Raw genomic sequence first — 22,729 nt, 5'->3', positions numbered from 1 at the left:
TGCCTCGGCACTGGTCGAGCCTGCCTCCAGACACGAAAAGCGGGTAACCTTTCGTGCATGCACCATAGAAGCTGACAATGTGCGGGTGTCTCAATGTGAACCAAATATTCGCCTCTTCACGCAGTGCTTGGGCTGATTTGAGGTCAAATTGTTTCAGCTTCTTCAGTGCCACCGGAGCTCCAATCCACGTACCAAGGCGAACAGCAGCAAACGACCCGGAACCAAGATCAGTACCTTGCCAAGTGGCTTCTGCGATGTTGTCAGTGGATAGAATCCACTTGGATGAAGGTGGTTTTGGCGGTAAGCACCAAGGCCTACCGTAGCGTTTTCGTGGTTGTGAGGCCATTAGAAGCCCGTGCGACCTCGATCTTGCCATATGTTCCTCGGCGTTTAGCAATGTCTCAAGGTTATTGCCATAACAATCGTCTGCAGCATGTTCAGCAGACCTTTTTAGCGAATCCACTTGATTCAGTTCCTTGACTTTCACCTCAAGAGCTTCGTTTTTTAACTCTGAGGTCAGCACGTAGATATCGTCGTCATCACAATCAGAATCGGAGCTAAAGTCGTCACTGGTCGAGCTTTCGGACATGGCTGTAAGTAGATTCGATTGTCCACGATTTCGCTGTCTACAATCAAGAAGCTTTGGCGGCGGCGGGTCTGACGCTAACTGGTCGATGGCCGCATCTACAGCAATAAGGCGAGCAAGGCGCTCAACTACTTCGGGCATTTCGATCCGATACTCCGGCTCAGTCGCACACATGTCCAATATCAACTGCCACTCCGGGTCAGTAAAAACCTCTGGTCGATGCTGCAGAGGACGCTTCGTAATGCACACGTCGCATCTCACTGCAGCGTCGTCCGCCACCGACTGCCCCCCCCCCAAGCATCCACAATGCACTGGCCCAGCCAGTACACGTCGGACTCGAATCCGATATGATGTCCATTAACACAAGAAGGAATACTGCATTCATCGCCACTTGCTGGTTCCTCTTCAGGCGAGTCCAACCGCTGTTGCTCACCTCGAAACTCGAGATAAATCCGGAAAGTTTTCCATGGCCATCATTGCCAACAAGAATATTCTGGTGGCTTACACCGCCGTGAACAATTCCGATGCTGTGCAAATAATGGATAGCGAGAGCAGCATCAAGCAAGATATTCCAGATGCGCATCCTTAACGACCCGTTCCCAGTTATTCCACCAGTTTTGCGTAGGTACATACCGAAATCGCCTTGTTCTGCAAATTCGCAAACAAAAAATTCGTCGTCGCCGTCATCACATGCAGGAGAATCGATGGATGTTTCAGAGAGAACCACAAGTCAGTCGCACTTCGAAAGCTACGGTTAGGCTTTCCAATTGCTTGTTTCATCGTTTCAACAGCAACTTTAGCATCTTTCCATCGGCCCACATGTCGAGATACCGACTTGGACTCGGAAAAAACTTTCGGCTGAGAATGTAATCAGATGTTTTGGCAAATGCCACGGCCCGAAGATAATCTGGAGAGTGCTTGAACCACATCGCCAATGCTAATTTTCTTACTGGGTTCGTATTCACACATGCGCTTCAAAAGATTCCACTCGTTATCTGACATCCCGTGGGGTCGAGGAAGCGTCGCATGCTGGCTTGAAACCTCCTGATGAATCTGAATATCAGATACATTCGAGCCCCATGGAGGTTTCCCACTGGCGACGTAGACGATGCACATCGCGAGGGAGTAAATATCGGACGCCAATGACGCTTGTCCACCATTCAAGCACTCGGGTGCTTGCCATCGCAGCTCCTCGTTTTGAGACTCAACAGAAAAGCGAGTTTGCTCTTCCACCCTCTTGCAAATTTGGAGTTCTAGCAAATGCCCCTTTCCATCACGTCCAATCGTCAGGTTTCTCGGTTTCAGGTTGCCCTGGACAATTCCTTGCTCGTGCAGATCCTGGAGGGCAGTCGCGACTTCGTGAGTTTTTCGCCAGGCTTCAGCTCCAGAATGGGTTTTAAGATACCTTATAAATGAGTTACGCTCGGCTTTCTTCTCTGTAGAGCCTTGTATTGAAGCGCCGCAATAACGACACCAATCCTCCTTCGGATCAGACGCTGCAGTGCAGCTAGGACACACGGCCGTTTTCGCCGCAGCGTCGAGCACAGAGAGAAGCAGTTGGCAATACTCGCCTTTCGCCACGCTTCGGATACGCGTGCGTATATCCTGGCGGTACAACTTCCTGTACGTGTTGCCAATACGCTCAAGGAGGTGAAAGTACCGCACAACCAACACACTCAGGTTGTAACGTAAACGGCCTGAAGGCTGGCAACATAGTTTGTTGTTTTTGCCAACGCTCCTCAGCGTCGTCTCGAACAACTCTACCAGCAGATCCATCGGATCCAGTATCGAGCGCACCCGGAGCAGCAGCGCACTCTTAGCATCACCACCAAACTTGGCATTGATCACATGAATGAGATCCGCCTTGTACTTTGCCTTGTACACTCTGTTGATGTAGCGCACATGCTCCGCAGGACTCAGCACCAAAATGTCGATCAACTTCTTCCTGTCCGCCCCCCTTCCTTCGCCAGTCTTGTACAGATTGTCCGCGTCTGTAGTAGCCTTCTCTCTCGTGTGGACTGACATGTTGAAGTCAACGACCTCGCCCCGCATTGCAGTTTGGATCACCTTCTTCAGGTTGCCACTTAGATTGCTAGACAAGACTCCAACCAGGTCTTCACCGTATTTTTCCTGAAATGATTTCTTCATCAGCGCAATGTCCGTGTTCGAGCGAGCCATCACAACTGAGTAGATCCACTGCTTCTTCGTACCCAGACCTCCTGTCGCATGGTGTAGAGTTTCAGCCTCGACGCACTAGAGGGCTCGCGAGCATCTCCAATAGAATGCCGTAATTGCTTTTGCTCTTCACCCACACTGTCAGGCTTTGCTTGAACAGGACGCGATAGCGCCACCAGATCAGGTAGCGCTGTTCCACGGTCTTTGACAGCAGAAGCGCTGCCACGGAAGCTTCATCCGAAGCCACACCAGTGCGCAAGCCGTGAATCTCGTGTACATCCGCGTCGATATCGGCACTGAACGTCATTGACTCGTCGTCGCGGTTCTCGCATGCGAAGTCAGAGTACAGGCTACTCATCGCAGCGGTGACCTCAGGATCCTTCTCCTCCTCGAAGCTCGCTTTTATCACCATCGACATAACGTGCTCCGTAGTCTCGACCGTCTCGATCATCACTTCCGTGACCATTTCATCATTGACAAAGGTCTGCCTTCGCGTCGTCATGCGCACCGTCCTCGCACATTTTAGGTCGTCCTCCTCCTCCCAGCAGAACACCTTCGTCTCACGTGTGGCTGTATCTTCATGCAAACTTATCTTTTGCCCTGCAGACATATAATGCATTTTCGATTTAAGAACAAGTACGAGACCATTGTTCCACCACTTCGAACCTTTTCGAACCGGTGGATCGTGCACGCACCCCAGAACAATATTGACGACGGCGATGTTGGAGTAGGAGGCCTCACAAAGATTAGTTGTGCTCCAAGTGCACAGAGAAACCCCCGTTATGGCTACGAACAAGCTCATACAGACCAAAGCGCTTGCAGAAAAGATTGTCGACCGAATGCGTTGCAGTCTTCACCAACGTTTCGCGTAGCACTTGAGTGGATGAAATCATTTTATGACTCTCTACAGAAAGAAGAAATAACCAAGTTTGTCATGAGAGCTGATGCATCCGAAATTACCACGTCGACCTCGAAAACTGACTCAAATTTCACTTTTTACAACCGTCTACTAATACTACCACCACGCTTGAAGCGACAGAAAATGTGGATCAACTGGAGGAAAAGAGTGCGGGTTTCGTTGGAGCAGTCGCTAGCGACCCTTCAGCTTAAACAACATTGATTTTAGCGGAACCAACTGCACCCGATTCGTCTTCTTGTGATACCGTCCGTATGCGCACCGGAAAATACACAAAATGAACCACGCACCCATGGATGGGTCTGCGGAAGCTCCGAATTTATTTGCAACACCTCCACGCGTCAGAGGACTCTCGAAACGCGAGAAGCGTTATTTAGCAGGTAGAAAAGAGCTTACGGCGGCGCGAAAACTGGCGATGAAGCTTAAATACAGTAGGAAGAAGTGCAAGACCAGACTGGATGAAACCGCTGTTTTACAGGAACATGCTTACAGTCTAGACCTTGCAAAGGCAGTCGTTGACGCGCTAGATCTCGTAGATGTTGAAGTGCGAGGTAGTCTTTCAGTGAGACCGTACAATGTCGGTCAACAAGTACCCCAGATTTGTGCGATCCCTTAGCTGGACAGGATTCACGAGGCGATTCAGTCGATCAAGGCGACTGACAATTTGAATCTGCTTGCGCACTGGAGTAACTATGGCTGCGCGAAGTTTGGTCAGCTAGAAGCTCTGGCGAATGTTCAAGAGGCACGCAATCGATTCCAGCTTGTGCAAGTCACACTGGATTGGATCGAAGGTGTTGAGTGGCAAATCAAGGACGTGGCTTCGCCGTTTATTGACTCTTGTGATATTACAAAGGTAAGTGAATCTTAAGAATGCCGGAACGTACCGGATCGTACCTAGTGATACCACTTCTAATAGCTTTTGTCACCGTAGCTGGAGTACAGAAACGCAGTAAGACGTGTGACGCTGGGCAAGGTCCTGAGTGGTGTCTGGGCTGTTCACTTTTGGACTTCCGCGAAAATCTTTGGTTACATACATCATCGGTGATTTCGGCCATGTTAGCGCTGAAGCAGATGTATCCAAGTGTCGGCGTGGTTAACCCGAGTTACCACAGCCTGGTAGGCCTCAGCACGAAGAAGAAGACAGCTGCAGGGTTTGGAGCGATGGATCCTTCCAACGATCGCTTAATTGCGAATATCTGCTTGGATACGCATTGGGTAGATTATTTGGTAGACAAACCAAAGCAAACTTGCTTTTTGTTCGATCCACTTCAGCTGAATACCAATCTCTCAGTGCTGAAGTCAAGCGTACAGCTAGTAATCGAGCCTACGGTAGGTCTGAAGGACCAAATCACGTACCAGGGGATTACCTGGTGCACACAGCAAGGCGGCAACTCATGCGGTATCTGGTGCCTTGTTGTTTTGGAGCTACTACTTGCTGGAAGACCACGGACCAACAGTCTCTACGATTTTTTTTCGTACCTGCGAATGAGGTACCTGCATAAGGCAATTGGCGTTCAGCACTGCGATGTGGATGAGGGAAACGGACAGGATGAGTAGCTACTGGAGATTACTGATAGCTTTAGAAATCTCAAAGATATCTTTGCATTTGAAGACAATATTGTCAATATGTGTAGTTTTGGTTTCGCACCGGATATGCACCGGATACAGTCGTGCACCTCCAATTCGACACCGGTATCAGTCGATACCTTGCCAGATTTTATGATTACGCGAATCGGATGCGCAATTACCTTTGCCCATCACCACCCTAGCAATTAACCTCAACGGTTTTCCCCTCCTCGCCGAGGGATGACACGACGCATCGATCTGATTTTAAATTTTGGATCGGACGTCTTCATACAAACAAACACTTTGATTTTTACCGCCAAAGACAATGGGACATCGCCCTTCCTACTACATGTCCCACAAAAGCAGTCTTTGTGCGAGAAGCACAAGTCAGATCCTGCATGCTCTCACTCCGAACTTGCTCGTTGGGCAACGGAGCGCTTTAAGACCCCCCGGGCAGTAAAGCGCACTTCCGTCCAGAGTATTCTTAAGCGGTCCGCGGAAGTTGCCGCCTTGCCGGACGCCTGTCGCGACCGGCGCCGCGATTCGCGCGTCTGACGCCAAGATTATGCAGAAGATTGGCTTAAATTTTGTACTGAATTAACAAATAAAATATCAGTGCACTGGGTTTGTTTTTTGCTTTACGTTGTGCACTTATGCCCTGGCGCTGTTGATATGGTCCGCCCTGTCGAATTGGAGGTGCACGACTGTACAACCTGGATTCGAATCCTGAAAATGACTAGGTCGAAAAGTTGACACATTTAGAGAAGCTCATGTCATATATTTCCAGACTGTCATTTACTTTAGATTTCTCCTTGCCAAGAGAAAATTACGATAAGCATCTGCTTGAAGTGGATTCAAAACCAGTACAGTTCTGCATAAGTACAATTCATGTCCGTTTACATTTACGTAAATGATAGGAACACCTTCCGCAAAGAGTGCCTAGTTCTTTTAATGTGGGTGGATACCCACTAACAGGTGGGGCGTGTTTTTTAACGTACTTTTTCTTTTCCCAAATGTATGAGTTTTACGGTGTTGTACTGAGCCCGTCACACTGAGGCCGTGGCCGTGGTTTATGGAGCACATTCATCCACCGTTTTTTCTGCAAGTTTTCTACTGTGGCTGATTCAGTGATTTTAACTCGCTATCTCCAGCTCGAGGAGAGGTGCGAGTGGGCACTGCCCTTTAAAAAAGATCCGCTACTGAACCAAATAAACTGAAATCTGGTGTACAGCTAGTCTAGCGTCTATAAGGACAAAGTGCATTGGAAGCACGACTTTTACGTATCCCCTTCAGTAGATATTGCCGCGGAAGTTGTTCTGTCTGGTTGCTTTATTGGGCCCGTTTTAACCTAGCCCTCGATGATCTGGTTTCTACGACTGCTTGTATTTCCATCGGCCCACCCACCTCGGATCTCGCTGTCGCTCTTGGGCTCTCGGTAGGCTTCTCCTCGTGAGCAATGTTGCCGCTGCTATCATATAGTACTGTATCGAAATGCGACGTATTCTTAAGGTGGTCCAGCCTTTCTGCCAGCATAAAAGATACCTGCATCGAAAAAACTATATAACATGCTCAAAATTATAAAGGTACATAAAGCGCGACGACACGAAATTTAAATCAATTTGATTGGCTGCTGGATTTGTCGCTAATGACCGAGCGTCGCCAATCACATAAGGAATACGGTAATCCGATGCTGTAATCAATACTAACTTATTGCGTCACGACGACGAATAGTGGGATGGGATAAAGAATCATGTTGTCTGTTGACGAGCCATGACCCCCATCATAATAGAATATGCCTTGCTCTCAAGGTCAGTTGTGTACTCAATCCTTAGCTAATTTAAATGCGACCGCTTCATGTAAATTGAAACAACAAGCATGAGCTTTATATATTTGCTTTCTCCACTACCTTTACTGCGGATTTAATTTTTCTTTAGAATTTGCACCCATGGAGCTGGAGAAAGCGTATTAAAGCTAACTAGATTACGTGGAACTGTAGCGTTTAAAATTTAGTATCAAAGCTGCACAGCCACAGATTGTTATGGACTCTTAATCAGCTCGTCCTACTTTACATTGTTGGCTGTTCTGAACTCCTGATTTTGAGTGAAATGGGCGAACACCATTATTAATAGAGACAGTTTTCTGGCAACGTCACAGTCACACCTGTTCTTTTATAATACTGTACATGTAGAACGACTCTTTCTCGTACAACGACTCTTTGACAGCGAGTGTAGAGGTTCTACACCGCATGTTAGATTTGCAAGAAGTAAGCTACTGGTTCCAAGTTCTACACCGCATGTTAGATTTGCAAGAAGTAAGGGACTGGTTCCTGGAACCTTCAGGAACCAGGTCCCTGGGCACTGACAATTGCAACACTACGCTACGGTACATGTACAGTATTACAGTAATAACAGGTATTTTAGCCATATTAAAACATTGCTAAGATACGTGTTACTTCAAAGGACATGTATTACATGTAATACACACTTTATTCTTGTAAATCGTGAATCAAACCAGAATCGAGTATGTGTTCGCAGTACGAACTTCGCACAGGTATAGCCATTTCACAACGGATGTCACGGCTCTGCAAGTCATTAAACTCGCTGTTGATGAGAAACGCACCCCGCTTCGTTAGTTTAGACAGAGACGTTTACAGTTATTCTGGAAATTCTGCACACCAAATGAACGCAATAGTAAAGGTCAGGTTTCAGGTTAGACCTTCATTACAAAGATTACGGCTTTCGTTAGATTTGTGGTGGAGCGTGCGTGCGCACAGCAATCCGTCTTCATTACTGTAAGGTTAGTAAGCTTACTAGCCGTCTGGGCGTCCGCTCCGCGGACGCTAGGGCATGGTTGGTTGGTGTAGAGAGGGCCGACTACCTCCGCTGCGCTGCGGTGGGCTTAAAATTTCTACTCAAAGCGAAGCAACATATAGTACATGTATACTGTGATCTACGTATATTACTGTACGTTCCAAAACAACACCGCACACAGTATCCTTAGTGCTCACATATTATGGTAGACACGACCAGGGTTTAACGGGATCTGCAAGAAGAGCACCATCTTACCCGGAAAGGTTCTGTCTATAATCTCGTTTGAGCGCATTGCTTCCAAAATGACACGAATCGGAGGCGCGCGTGGCTGCAAAGCTAATATATGCTGTTCAGAAGACGGGTCAGTATCAATGATGCTTCGAAATTGGCATACATCGGTGAGGAATCCCAGGTTACCTGGAGTAAATATCCTACTCAAACATCTTACCATCTGCACGTAGGCAGTCGACACCGTATCTTTGATTGCGACGGTCTATTAGAGCACGGTTTGGTCGGCTCCTCGCGCGAGGTATCTTTTTTCAGGTAGTATTTGCCGATGGTCGCCACAAACACCAATATTATGCCTTGAAATTGTTCCGCTGAACTCTTTATGATATTACTGAAGGGCAATCCACTATCTTCCGCATACATTGATCTTACGTGCATAGCTGACGTTCTTACTGGCTTATTTCCGTAGCTACTGACTGACAGAGTGGCGTAGATCCTTTCCGAGTGGCATTTACTGGTTCCGATATGTATGCCGAACATAGGAAGTCAGATGACTGTAGGATGATTATCTGATCGTATACATCTTAGGCTTGAATCGAATAGTAGCTCATGTACATTAAATGAAGTACATTCGCTGCCTACTTATCAACTCGGCGTGCTTTTTATGTGTCCGGTCCTTATCCCGCAAGGTGTATATACCACGTGCTCGTGATAGCCAGAGCATATGCATAGGGCCACTGTCGCTTTCTCGGTGCATTTGCGTCGTCGTGCTGGCTTACGGTGCTTACGCTTCTGATGTGTCAGTCTATATGACCAAGCAGGTCACTAACTGGACACAGGCCATACTGCAGCGATACAGGTATGCTGAACGCGCGTCTGCTAGCAGTAGCTAACGCGATATATACGCGCGAGGCGGGCACACCTTATAGTCATCCGCAACTCAACCGAGCTCTTATCTCGGTCATTATGGACAGGACACTAAAGTACAATATTGCGTTCAGACACATCGACTTGCCACGTCTATCTGTACGATGTGCACTGTCACGCAGTGCTAGTATCTATGTAAACAGCAGCTTATTCGTCGCACGTAGTTCCCACTCAATACTGTGGTTTAAATTGTGAGCGCCAATTAGTGCAATACACGCTATAAGGGCTGATGGTACAGATAACATGGTTTTGCGTATGCCCACGTGAGCGAGTGTACGTACCATCTACGGTGACGCGTATGCAGATAGAGACGGCCAACTTGCATAGGTACACAGTACATACCTCGTGCTAATTATTATATGAAACGCGCTACGCTCTATAGGTGCGTCAACACGCTTGGTAGCGCCACAGTCAGCTTACAGTATGTGCGACCCCAAGCCTTGCACCGTCAGCCAGTATACAAAACTATGCGGGGTAAGGGCTATAAGGATGTATTTCCAAATCACCTGCTCTTCTGCTGCTTCTTTCGCTCGATGTACTTGGCGTTTCGGGCGGTCAGCTTGCGAGGGTGGCTGTGTCTTTTTTTACTCTTGGGGTACCAGTCAGGGCCCATCACCTTATTGACGTTTGCCAGGCTTTCCTGGCGGCGCATTTCGGCCGAATCAGGTGGTGGGGGCTTTTCCTCCCAGAACTCAACCGCTGTTGGGTCGTTCTCGCAGACAATACAGCGCCGCACGATGTCCCGCCCGCTGATTGTACGGAATGCGTAGCCGTACTGCAGCTTCCCGCAGCAGACGCAGCGCGCTCGGGGGTCCGTCGTAGACCGCTGCAGGTTCAGCAGAAGCGGGTCAATCTTCGCCTCGCATTGCTTGCACGTAGGGCCCACCATTTTGCAAACTGTGAGTATGTTAGCAAAATATATTGTTTTAACCAATTACGTTCGTCCAAATATTAGCCAATAGCACGGTAATAAAAGGCTGATATTTATTATTAAGCTAAATAGTAAAATGTTTCATATTATTAATATTTGGCTTATCTTTAATATATTATTATCAGATTTCCAAACAAATACATACTTTACATGCAATAAAAGTGACTAAAAGACTATGTATCGTGCGCGCATGCATTCGTCGGGTACGGTGCACGGGAGCAGATAGCGCAATGACCGTGCGGCCGCGCGCCTTCTTGCACGCTGACAGTGGAGAGTGCCAGGAGAAGTTAAAAATAATATTTGCAAAGCCCCTACAAAACGCGGTGGTAAGCGTGCCCAATTTGATGCACATACAGGTTTTGCGTAGCTAAATGTAAATTTAGAATTGTCAACGCAGCTCGCCAGGCTGTTTGCAACCAATCGATGCGTTTCGCGCTCGGCAGAAATGTTTACCTTACGTCCAATCGCGACGGCGATAGACGGTCTGATTGTGCGACAGTGTCGCAGGTCGGCAGGTATTGCCCAATCAGGGCGCGAGTTAATTGTGTCACGCTTTTGGATATATTTGTAGTTTTGGAATAGTTAGGTCGAGTCAGAAAGGTAGGCGCGGTCGGTACGATGGGAAGAAACTGTATTAGACAGGCCGGGTGTAGCCATGCGAAAAGGCAGGCAAAAGCAGGAAGAGAGGAAAGCGACGGACTGATTGACAGACGGACGGACGGACAGGCTGCAAGTTTAGGTGGCGGGAAAGTCCAGTACTGTACCGGTACCTGTATTGCAACGCGGATCAGCAACACTATTACTTCGAGGAAATCGATCACTATAATAGATATTTGTCTGCTCTGATAATGGTTAGGTTTAGAGATGGGGGTGACATTTATTTAGTTAAATTGACGTTTTTTGTGTCAGTCTGTATGCACTCTCACCATCAGATATACCAGGAGTAGCAGATATGGGAGGTAAATTTGCACTCCGAGTTTCTCCAAGGGGCTCAAGAAGAAAACATGCATGTGGAAAGGAGATGTTTGTAAGTACATAGTTTAAGCGTGAGAGCTTTTAATTCATACCGCCTCCTGCTTCTCTCCAGGAGGCATTACATGTACTTACTATTCAATACATGCAGTGGAGGCGAAATCATGCTTTTTACAAATACCACCAGCTCTATGGCCAATGGCAGCGCTATATTCAAAACAGATTGGGTGGTTGAAACAACTACGCGCTTCAACTTCGACGCTTCCGTTTAAGATAAAAGCACCTACACGGCAGCAATTAATAGGTTGGACGAAGAATTCGTGGAATGCGTTGTCTCGCAAAACGGTTAAAAGCGGATTTGAGAAAGCAAAAATGCTATCCATTGAGCCTACTGAAAACTTAGAGGCTGGAACGGAGCTTTCCGACAGTGAACCTGATTGGGAGCTGCTACGACGGTTGCTGGAAGAAGTGCCCGTAGTGCGCCATGCTGTGGATACGCGTCACGACATAGAAAACTTCGTAGTTCCCGAAGAAGAACTTGATAACTAAATTGTTTTGTTTAAATAATACGTGATAGAGATGCGTCGGTACGTGTACAGATCTTGTGTATTTTGCAACAATACAACTTCAAAAATATTGGGTCTGAAGTAGGAGATCTCAAATACGGTAGCTACAGTCGTTTACAGCAGAAATGGATTAAAGAGCATATGGGTACACGGTAGCCGTGGCCGGGTACTATCCAGAATATTTTAATCGGCGTTAGCAAAGGTTTAAGAGCTAAAGTACACCATTGTGAGCGTGTACTGTACAGCTCGATACAATCGGCTGAATGCTGCTGCTACCCGGTACCTATCATATTTGATATCGTAGATGAGATCGTAGATGGAGAGGGGTCATTTAGGAAAGTTGAATCTGTACTACAGATCTAAGTGATGGTGATGACTCCAAAGCTCAACATACCGGTACTGAACAGATTTGCCTCTAATCTTTCCGTGTGCCTCCGGCTCTCCACTCCTTTTTTCTTATTAAGTAACCAACTGGCAATTCCAGTCTGGCAGAGACTCTGCATTCCGGCATTTTCCAAGACAGCGAACGTCGAGTACAGGCGGCTCTTGCTAATGCGCTTCATGCGACTACTTTATCCCGCATTAATCATTGCGGCAACACTGGCCACTCTTTGTGATGGCAGTGGCACCGCTGTCATTGACAATGTCAATGGTGAGATCACAACGACCTCAACAGCATCGAACTACAAGAAACCCCGCGAGCTGTCTGATAATACGGGAGCAGCTATGGAAGAAAGAAAAGGTGGTGGACGCGGAGGCCGTGGTGGGGGAGGACGCGGAGGCAGCACAAGAAAATTTGACAGGAGCCAAGTTAATAACGGGCCGTACACCGCCATTGGATTGATGTATCCGAACGACACGCCATACCTCAGAGAGGACCTTCGCAAGCTGTACCGTAAATGGCTGAAGAAGCAACAAGCTAAGGAAACCCGTCGTCTTCGCGCCTAGAATGCTTCCATAGACACTGCCAAGCTCAGCTGTCCAGAGTCTTAAAACCAAGTACCGTAAGAGCCGTGTTTTTTTTTTGCAATGGAAACCTTGTCTACTGTTCGTGTATTCGACTATTGAGTAGAATCATCTACAATTCAGAACCCAGTCCTTGGTAATGAAATCACCACAAGGCTTAAATGTAAACGCTCTGAGCATAGTTTTTTTTAAAGCTACATTAGGTACTACCTCCGTTCGGAAAAAGATAACCATTTGTTTTTTTTTTGCGCAGCGCTCCGCCTCGTTCATTTGAGCGTTTATTAATTTGTGAGAGGCTGGCTAGCTAGCTTTACGACCGAGAGCAGACAGTGAGAAACTAAGCAAGGCACAGGCGTTCTTGCTCCGCCGTACAACTACAGATACAAAAACGGATCTAAGACGGCAACTACATCGCCACATTCTGAAGGGGCGCCCAGTGGGGCTTCTGGAACTTCAGCGGTAGGCGGTGGGGGACTGCTCGCTGCAAGAAGCAGCATGTACGCGTTAGCATTGGCGAGTGAGGTAGCGTCACAAGGCAGTGACGTAGGGGAGAGTGCCAGCTCGTACTTGCTTGTCCTTGTGCCGGAGCGCGCCAACTTGTGCGTGGGTGTAAGTAGTGGGCGGGTCTGTCTGAGCGCACGCCGTATGTAGCCTTCCTTGATCAGCTGCTGAACCAGGTAGCAGCTCATGTTGGACGCGCGCTTAAGCAGACGCTGGTTTTCGCGCTCATTGACAGGAACTGCAGCGATTCTCTCGCACAGCTCAGCTCGAACCACCTTCTTCCTACCACATGCGCTCTTCCTTGACTTGACCACGGCTGCTACTCGATCTCCCATCGAATTGATTCCACGCCTCCAAATTCGCTCGACAACTTGGCGGCCCCCACCGTTCATTTTCAAAAAATGAAAGCTGGGAGCGGGAGCCCGGGAAAGCGCGGGAGATTCGAAATCCAAAAAGTGATCGGCATAGAGGGGGTATTGTTTTGGGTAGGCTGTAATGTAATTTGAAATGGTTATCTTTTTCAGAGCGGAGTTCCGCGCCAAAATGACACCCGCCCCCATTGTGCAAATGACACGGCGCCCGAAGAACACCAGTGCGTACGGAGGTTCGTCCGAAAACGCCTCGATGATGCACATTCCGAACGAGTAAACGTCCGACGCAAACCGCGGGTTGTTTAGGGCATCTGCCTCTTCATCCCTGGGCATCAGACATTGGGGGCCTTCCAGCGCACTGTATCCGTCTGCGCCTTCTTGCTCAGCCCCACCGATTGACTGCGGATGTAGCTGAAGCCAAAGTCGCAGATCTTGGCGTTGTCGTCAGCACCGATCAGAATGTTGTTGCACTTTAGGTCTTCGTGCACCACTTTCTGCGAGTGAATGTAGTCCAAACCCACTGCTGCTTGATGGAACAGTCTCCAAATAGTGCTCTTATCTTGCATGAAATGGTCCGCAAAGTTGCCGTGGATCGCGTCTTCACACACGAAGAACGCAGGCGTACTCACATGGCACGCGCCAAACAGCTCGACCACGTGAGGATTGTTGAGATTCCTCCAGACTTGCACCTCCTTGAAGAACGACTCCTTGGCCTGTTCGTCGTCCATCAGAAGGGACTTAATCACCACTTTGGCTCCTTTTCCCCACGTTCCTCTGGTCACGGAGCCGTACGACCCGCAATCGAACTGGTCGTTGGCGTCGAACCCCACGTCGTCACTCGAGATGAACCAGTCGGGCACAGCAGGGACTTTAGCCCCCGAAGTCCGGGTGATCTTGTTGAATGTCCTCTTCATCATCGCCAGTGTAGCCATGGAGTTTTGCGCTTTCTTGTGGGTCATTTCGTATTTCAGCATGGCCAGACTTTCCACCAGATTGTTCTCTTTGTTCTGCATATCCGCGTGGATTCGCCGGCGATGCTCAGCAGCATTTGCTCCTGTCTGCGTCGACCCTCGTCCCATTCTCGCTTCCATTTGGCCATTTCCTGCATGTGCACGAGGTTTAAAAGCTTGTACAGCTCGTCGATGTCTTCGTTAAAGTCTTGGATGGCAGCCACCACTTTGCGATTACTGGCGAGGCGCTTGATAAAACTCTTTTTCGACTGTTTCTGCAGAAACTTGAGGAATTTCGCGATCGTATGAAGAGCACGCGGTTCTGGCGCATGGCTTCCTCGTCCGAGATCTTGCTGAGCTCCTCGCTGACGAACTGCAGGCGCTTGTAGACAGCTGTGCACATCTTCTCGTTCTCCTCCAGCTCCTGGCAAAGCTCGATGATGTTGCCTAGAGCGTTGACGATGATACCGCCCACGCCTGGGACGACGAAGGTCGCGACGAGCGAGCAGACGCCCGACATAATGCACTTGGTTGAGGGAGGGTGGGTCTGACAGTGAGGCCGCGCATTATTGGGTACACTCCATGGTCCAAGATTGATGACAGAAGATGTAAGCTTTGGGAAAATCGCATTTTATAACGTTTGTTTTCAAAATACGTACTTTTTGCAATCGGCCAAGGTATCAGATATCCTTTTTACAAAGCTCGACTCGAGGTACCCAAAAGTAGAAATAGACCTATATGATGCTCCCAAATGTATTTTGTGTTTAAAACATCTTTAAATAGTTGTCAGGTTGGACTTTAATTGAGCTGCCACAATTATTGGTGTCGTCAGAGTTCTGTTAAATATCAGCACAACTACATTTTTTGCACGTCCGAGATGACAGTGATGATTACTAGAAGTTCTCCATTGAGGAAGCTTCAGGATTAAAAAATTCTAAAACCGTACCTCACAAAAGAAATGCTTTTGGTCATCGGGAAATGGCACTCATCTTACCGTTTAAAAGCGGGCTGGCGAAGCAAATATGCAATCTTCGTGTTAATATTTAGCTTAGAAATTTCAAAATTAACCCCTTCAACCCGGCTGATTTTCCACACCCTAACGCTGTATATACATCGCATTAACATATAGGAAATTGTATACAAACGCGGGAAAGGATTAGAAGATAGGCGGGTAAAAAATGATCAAGTCATCTCGAGCACTGATTAAGCTGTATATCATGGGGGGATTGCGCTGTATATATACAGCTTGTAGTGTGGTGTGTGCCACTTGGGTAGCAGAAAAAATCTCTAATAATGTGAAAAACGTGTCACAAACAGGGCGTCTGCACTGGCATACTGAAATGCAGTGCCATTTTCCTGCAATCAACTGATGTCGAGACTGCCGTGCATACAAACTTTCTAACATACTCCTTGTCATCAAACAAGTGCATCCACACACCTCCAAAACGTGGATAAAGACGGGATGGCAGTCGCAACATCAAGAGAGACGCAAATAGTGAAGCTACTTCATTGATCACACAGAATTTATCCTGGGGAGGCAGCAGCGGCACGGCGGCGCTTGGCAGGAGACTTGCCAGGAGATCCTGTAGTCTTTGCCGCGCGCACTCGGATCTTACCCTTCTTGTGCGCTGGAATTTCAGCGCCGTTCTTGTATTCATTGTGCCACACGTCCCAACAGCTCTTGATTGTACCCTTCATTGGCCACTTCGGCTTCGTGCACAAGTATATTGGCCCCGGAAAGTCACACCCATCGCAATAGTACGTTGTGGTGGCCCCCCTCTTGCCATCTTCGGTCAAAATTGTGCATACCTTGCAGTTCTTCTGCACTCGCTTCCTCTGTCCGGAATGGTCTCGCCACTCTTCATTTAGTTTCGGCACGTGTCCGCTGGCATCGACGGACTCGCGCTCCTCGACTGGGTGTAGCCATCTGTATATACACGTTAATGTAAACATTATATACAGCATGTCAACCAAATAGTGCTTACCTGTGCTGAAAGTGTTCTCTTCGTACATATCCTCCACGGAAAGTGTGATCAGTTGCTTGTGCAGCTTGCACATGTATTGCGCGTGTGTCATCGCTCGAATCTGCCTCTGCTTGCAATATGCTTTGTGCACGATGTACCCGTTTGTAATCGCGAGATCAACCAGCCCCAGGAACAGTGACTTATAGTATTTCCGGAATGTGATCGAGCGCTGAACGGAGTACCGTTGCAGGCGGAGTTGATCGTGCACATCAACTCCGCCCATAAACTTATGGTAGTCCTTGATGACCTTGGGGCACGCCACTTCATTCTGTTCTCCGGTCTTCTCCCTTCTAACCACACGGTCTAGCTCCAGGTTTCCACCAACCGATAGGAAATGCACAGGTTTGCTGTCCCACCAGCATATCGAAGTCATCTTTTTTACATGCTTAGACCGAGCAAACGTGAGCGCTCCTCTCGGGATACCCTTCGGCCTAGTCTTCTTGCTAGACACCACCGCCTTGCAGAAGCCTCTTCTGTTTGTCATGATTGTACCAATTGTGTAAAACCCCATGAGCAGTAGCTGTACGGCTAGCACAATAGACGTGTAGAACCGATCGACAACGACAAGTCGCATCGCTTTCTCTGGAGGCTTATCTCCAAACACAGCTTTCAGGTTACGAACAACGGCAGCAGGGCCGGACTTCATGTCCACAGCACCTGACTCAGCAATGTGCTGCTTCTTGCCGCAGTACACCTCGAAGCTGTACATTGTCACACAGCATACAGATCATAAGTAAACGCATACAGCAGAACGAAGACAGCATTCTTACCGAATACAATAAGCGGACACAGCACAACATAGCATGAAAAGCTTTGTACCCCATTTGTGGGGTTTATCTTTCATGTACACTCTTGTCCGATTGAACGAGCTTCTATTCGGTAGCATGGCTTCATCAAACGAAAGCTCTGCTGGAGGATTGAAGTACTGCACAAACGTCTGCTGCAACACGTTCACTACAGAGCGAATTTTCCATACGCGATCGGTTTTTGCACGTGGGTCTTGGTTGCTCGTGAAGTGGAGATTTTGAGTGAGTTGCATGAATCGATCTCGTGAGAGAAATTTCCCAAATGTGCCTCTTGGAAGTGCCCCTTGCTCTGACAGCCTCCAGTGGTTCGCTAGTTTTTCGCGATTTGGCATGATTGTTCGAGCTATCAACAGGCCGATGTAGACGCACAGCTCGTGCGGCATTATCGGCTTCACCGAATGGAACTCTTGGCGTACATCTCGTCTTGTCTTGTTCTTTTCTTGTTGTACTGCGCGTCCAGCTCGTCGCGCCTTCTGTGCTTGCTGTTCCTTTCTCTCAAAATAGGCATCCACACGGGCATCTAGCTGCTCATGCATGTAAAGATTGCTGCACTCTGCTATATGCTGCCACAGCGCCACTGGGATGAACATGAAGAATAGTGCGATAGGCGACGCTCCACGCTTCGAAGCCTCTTCAGTCGGTCCACCGCGTTCACCCATCAGATCTGGATACTCGTCGCTAGATGGAACAGGAGTGTACGGTGTTTGCAGATATTGCGTGACATTGGGCGTCTCGGGATCATGCCATCCAGTAGTACCGAGATCTTTCAGTGCAGGTCCGATGATATCACCAGCCAGAACGCTGTCGTGGCCACCGATTGAGTTGAGAAAACTGTCTGCAAAATGGCGTTCTTCCTTTGCATACATGTCATCGTCCTCTTCATCGATCGTATCTGATCCTGACGAGTCAGCGTCACTGACATCCAAATCGTACAGGTCTATCTCCTCTGATTCGGTCCCCGAGTCTAGCACACAGTAGGTATCATCACTGCCTTCAGGTGCGTTCAAGTCGTCGTCACCGTCACCTAGCATGTCAACGACGTCGTGGGTACCTAATACACCAAATAATACAGCATAATGTACGTGTTAGGCATACGATGTATGATGTACGATGTATATCCAACTCAAGAAAGTAATCCTACCCAAATCGCCAGTACGACTCTCTTCTTTCGATTCTTCATCTTCTCCACGAGCAGGAAGAGGACTATGGTGTCGTCTCGGTTGCTGCAAGTCGCTATCATTGCTGCGACAGCCGCTTGGTTTGCTACTAGCATTGGCTAACGGTAGCACACAGTCAGCATTGAATAACGAGTTAGCAGTGCATCGTAGCGCAGAATCGACTGAATTGTTCCTCACCTGGCGCACGGGACACGGAAGTCGAAGGTGCTGACGAAGTTTCACGCCTTGGGGGAGGTTGAGCCGGCCGGGAGTCGCTAACTGCACTTGCCATGACGGCTGATACAGCAAAAAGAGCTTATACATCATTAGATACAGCATTTCAAATATACAAAGCGCGATGCAACATCACCTGGAGTAGTTGACAAAGCTACACGCCTTGGGGGAGGTTGCGCCGGCCGGGAGTCGCTGACTGCACTTGCCATGACGGCTGATACAGCTGTATCAGCCATGACGGCTGATACAGCAAAAAGAGCTTATACATCATTAGATACAGCATATTAAATGTACAAAGCGCGAGGCAACATTACCTGGAGTAGTTGGCACAGGTGCGGATATCGCACTCTCAGCGACCACATCACCTGGTGCTGGGTGTTCAGGTAGCGTTCCAAGTTGCTGGTCAGCAGCAGCATCGACAGGAGCTGTAGCAACAGGAACAGCGGCTGACGCAGAAGAAGCCGCAGAAGGAGAAACACCTTTATCCGCCTCTGCGATTTGTCGCTCTTGCTGGAGTCGAGCTTCGTGATTTCTCTTCACCACTATACACAAATGTAATACAACTAGCAACGTCAATAAAGACTAACCAAAACAACTCAAAGTATGGCAAACCTTCTCGAGAGTACAGTAATAGAGCTTGCTCTCCAAGAAAGTAGTCCACTCCCTCTTTTCCACTGGGATCACCGCCTGGCTTGATGTACTTCCAGAAATGATTTAGGCTTCGGCTTGATGGTGGCTTCGCGGTCCACCCAGCCGACTTAAGGCCAGCCCAGAGTACGCGGAAGCTGTCAGGCCCCCGCACGGGCACAGGTACCGGAGTTGCTCCGCCAGAACAACTCCCTCGAGATGTTTCGCGGGTCCCCACCATCACGAGTTCTCAACCGCTTGTTGTCCACCGCAGAAAATCTTTGACTGGCGCTCAAGCTTGCGAAAAGGGCGCGAAATTTACCTCCCAAAAAGTATACTGCTTCGAAAGACTGTGCCAAACCTGGCACTTATAATATCTAAAAAAAATCGAGAAATTAGAAGCGGCCTTTCTCTCTCTCTTTAGACTCATCTGTAGGAAGATACATTTTCCGGCTCTCAAATTTTAATCTTCGCTTTTGTATACCTTGTGAATCTGTCAGAAACAAGTATAGTTTATTTAGGTATAAAACCACTACGCTGTATATACAGCGTAACAGCTGATTTCAAACGCAGCTTATACAGCTACCGGGTTGAAGGGGTTAAGACTCGCCCAATCTCTCCACTACACAAGGTTTTCTGCTGTCTGGTTCAGCAGAAGTGAGTTGTAGACTTCGTTTTCTTGTAGAAGGCCTATGTGTTCTTGAAAAGCCTGGTTATTGGGCTGTCGTGGATCCTGGCCGAGTCGCTTGAACATGAACTCAATCTTCCTGTCAGAGTTCTGCTTTTCATTTACCATTGAAACGGCCTCTTCGACCCATTGAATCACTTGGACTCGATCAACTTTGTACTTACCACCGGGTGGGATGGTTTGTGACACCTTTCATCGCATAAAGTTTTTCTTAATAGCAGCTTTCAAAGGTCGGTTGACGTAGAGATCGCAGATTTGCATGATAGAAGTTAATCCAGCGGGAATAAACTCATACATGATACCTTTCTCGCTCAAGTAGTCAATCATTTCCTGACAAATGTGAGCTGAAGCTGCATCCCAAATGAGACCAATTTTTTGACCCGGGTATAGACTAACCAAAAAGTCCGCGTACTTTTTTGCGGTTGGCGTGTCCATCCAGTGTGAAGGTTGAAAATGAACGCTTGCATCACCTCCTTCATCACGCCACGTAGCAAAACGTCTAGCAAGGGTGCCATTTGTGAGTCGCGGTCATCACAATAAAGGGAGGAAGGACCTTCGAGGAGTACATTTCTGCAGAAACCATCACTGTGCATCCCTTTTTGGCATCTGAAGCCACATTAGATCCAGCTCGTTTCGTTCCAGTAGGTACCACAAACTCTGTGTCTCTAGGGAAGAGCTTGATAAACACCTCGTCGGCATTGATTAAAACTGTACACCCGTCCAGCTTGGTGCGAATCTTCTGTGAGGCTACAAGAGCAATTAAAACCCAATCAGTTGGCACCTTTTGAGACACACTCTCTTTGCGAATGCTCCAGTTGGCACCTTCGAGGCGCCTACGAACCCACTGCGCTAGCGCAGGCGATATTCCTCCGCCGTTAAGCTTCATCACACTGCAAAACTCGCTAGGCGGTCCCAAAATGCCATCATTTCCAAACTGTTGTATGAGTCGCAGATAAATCTCGTTGCGAGACATTGGATTACCGGATTTACAACCTTTCTTAACTTCATCCAGAAGAAAGTTTGTCTCTGTAGGGTACTTCAGACTGCGTCCAACACTTACTGTCCTGACTGAAGTTGCTAAATACTTCACTCCCTCGCTCTTTTTGGCAATTTTCACCACTTTCTGACGCGACAGCTGAGGGTGAGAGGTTGCAGTGACATAGCGTTTAGTTGTTGGTGTCCTGAATTGAACTGGTATTGAGACACCTGACTCCACGTCGAGCTGTGACTCATCAAAAATTGCTCGAAATTCGACTGGAATTGAGTTGAGAACGGTACGCACTGTCATAAACTCAACAAATGGAACCCACTTTGGGTAATATGAGTGCTTCGTTACCCAATTGGTGAAGGTTGCATGTCGAACTCCAAATACCCTGCACGTCACCTCTGCATCCTTGTTCCCAAGCAGAGGGTGGAGGTAGTAAAAGATAACTACCGATCGCTCCTTCCAGGTCAGTGTATTATAGTGAAGGGCTTTAGACCGAATGCGAGAGATATCTTTGTCGTCAACGGGAAAAAGTTGCGCCAATGTCATGTCGATGGTCGAAAGAGCAATGTCTTGACACACCCTGCGTATTTGCAGCTGATTCACCTTTTCTTGTGCAATTTTGAGGTCAATACTTGAGCGAGATTTTGTTGACAGCTCTGGATATGCTTGAAGTCTGATCTGGGCGCTGGCTGTGTTAATCTGAGTACGTGCTTCTTGAGCTTTAACCCAACCAGCGTTAGATGCATCCTGTAGCAGAAACCGCTTCATAGTGTCTTGCAAAACCAGAAATGAGTTCCAGATGCCAGTCTAATTCCTATTATTAGAAGCATTGCCCTCGAGACCTTATGAAAATCATCGTTTCATACTGCCTTCTTGGTGTTAATAAATATTTTTTAAATGAAACAAAACGCTTCAATTTTGTGTTTTGGCAATTTATCTGTTAAGCATTTCTTTTGTGAGGTACGGTAGTCACTTCTTTTCTTCAAACACAGGTTTCATTACAGTCATTTAGCTGTCCTAACGACCACGATAATACTACTTGTAGTCACTACTCCAAAGCAGGACATTTTTGTACCGTTTTTTGGCTGCACGAGCTCCATTCATTTATTTAATGAGCTTGGGAGGTAGACTATTTTATAAAGTGCAATACGCTTCGACTCGATGCTGCGGCAGCGCTGTAAGCCAGACCTATTCTCCGCAAAAGTGCCCCTCCTCGTCCACGGACCCCTTCGTAGGTTTAGATGGTCTATCGTTCTATCTTGTGGTATTTTGTGTATCTTAGCAGTCTATGAGGGTATGCAACATTTGCTACGTAGTCGATGAGCACTTTGCGTCACTGAAATGGCCAGACCATTCTTTTTTAGAAGTAAGTGGATGAACGGGATAATACTACTTAAGTATCTACCAGTGCTGCTGTGGTTGATGAAGGAATAACCATGACAAACACCTTTAAGCCTTTAACAAACACCATTTACAGAAAGAAAATAAAAAAGCTCCGGATTTCTTACATAGCTATAGGTATACAGGAACGAAAGGCTATATAAATACTGGCTTCTTCCCACACGATGCAGGATATCCTAAGGCGCTCCGCCGGGAAGCGCATTATTATCGGTCCATGGCTACTTGTAATTCAGCGAAAATCAGCACTACACGATTAAGTTTCATGTGTCAGCGTACGATTTGTTGGTCTAGTTCGCATTCAAAAACGCCTACACATGGGCAATTGTCGCCTCATTTAGG

General features: G+C 47.7%; 5 protein-coding genes across 5 annotated transcripts; 2 read left to right on the top strand and 3 right to left on the bottom strand.

The window, feature by feature from the left end:
• Positions 1-1,456: 1,456 nt before the first annotated feature.
• PITG_04477 (cleavage induced protein kinase) lies at positions 1,457-3,263 on the bottom strand (the record flags this gene model as incomplete). Its single annotated transcript, XM_002906041.1, has 2 exons — positions 1,457-2,716; positions 2,841-3,263. 2 exons carry the CDS (start codon positions 3,261-3,263, stop codon positions 1,457-1,459), a joined length of 1,683 nt encoding a protein of 560 aa, XP_002906087.1.
• Positions 3,264-4,213: 950 nt separating this feature from the next.
• On the top strand, positions 4,214-5,234 carry PITG_04476 (uncharacterized protein; the record flags this gene model as incomplete). The annotated part of the gene is made up of 4 exons (XM_002906040.1): positions 4,214-4,231; positions 4,294-4,534; positions 4,609-5,083; positions 5,135-5,234. 4 exons carry the CDS (start codon positions 4,214-4,216, stop codon positions 5,232-5,234), a joined length of 834 nt encoding a protein of 277 aa, XP_002906086.1.
• A 6,456-nt stretch (positions 5,235-11,690) lies between these two features.
• PITG_04475 (uncharacterized protein) lies at positions 11,691-12,883 on the top strand (the record flags this gene model as incomplete). The annotated part of the gene is made up of 2 exons (XM_002906039.1): positions 11,691-11,698; positions 12,301-12,883. The coding sequence occupies 2 exons, from the start codon at positions 11,691-11,693 to the stop codon at positions 12,623-12,625; spliced, it is 333 nt and encodes a 110-aa protein (XP_002906085.1).
• A 964-nt stretch (positions 12,884-13,847) lies between these two features.
• PITG_04474 (uncharacterized protein) lies at positions 13,848-14,985 on the bottom strand (the record flags this gene model as incomplete). The annotated part of the gene is made up of 2 exons (XM_002906038.1): positions 13,848-14,599; positions 14,649-14,985. The coding sequence occupies 2 exons, from the start codon at positions 14,983-14,985 to the stop codon at positions 13,848-13,850; spliced, it is 1,089 nt and encodes a 362-aa protein (XP_002906084.1).
• A 5,150-nt stretch (positions 14,986-20,135) lies between these two features.
• Positions 20,136-21,759, bottom strand: PITG_04473 (uncharacterized protein; the record flags this gene model as incomplete). The annotated part of the gene is made up of 5 exons (XM_002906037.1): positions 20,136-20,190; positions 20,291-20,500; positions 20,568-20,664; positions 20,716-21,003; positions 21,058-21,759. 5 exons carry the CDS (start codon positions 21,287-21,289, stop codon positions 20,136-20,138), a joined length of 882 nt encoding a protein of 293 aa, XP_002906083.1.
• Between the last annotated feature and the right edge of the window lie 970 nt (positions 21,760-22,729).

This window comes from Phytophthora infestans, genomic scaffold (genome assembly GCF_000142945.1).
Source record: "Phytophthora infestans T30-4 supercont1.5 genomic scaffold, whole genome shotgun sequence".
Lineage (NCBI taxonomy): Eukaryota > Oomycota > Peronosporomycetes > Peronosporales > Peronosporaceae > Phytophthora > Phytophthora infestans.
The sequence above is the reverse complement of the archived record's forward strand: the minus strand, read 5'-3'. Positions and strand labels throughout refer to the sequence as shown.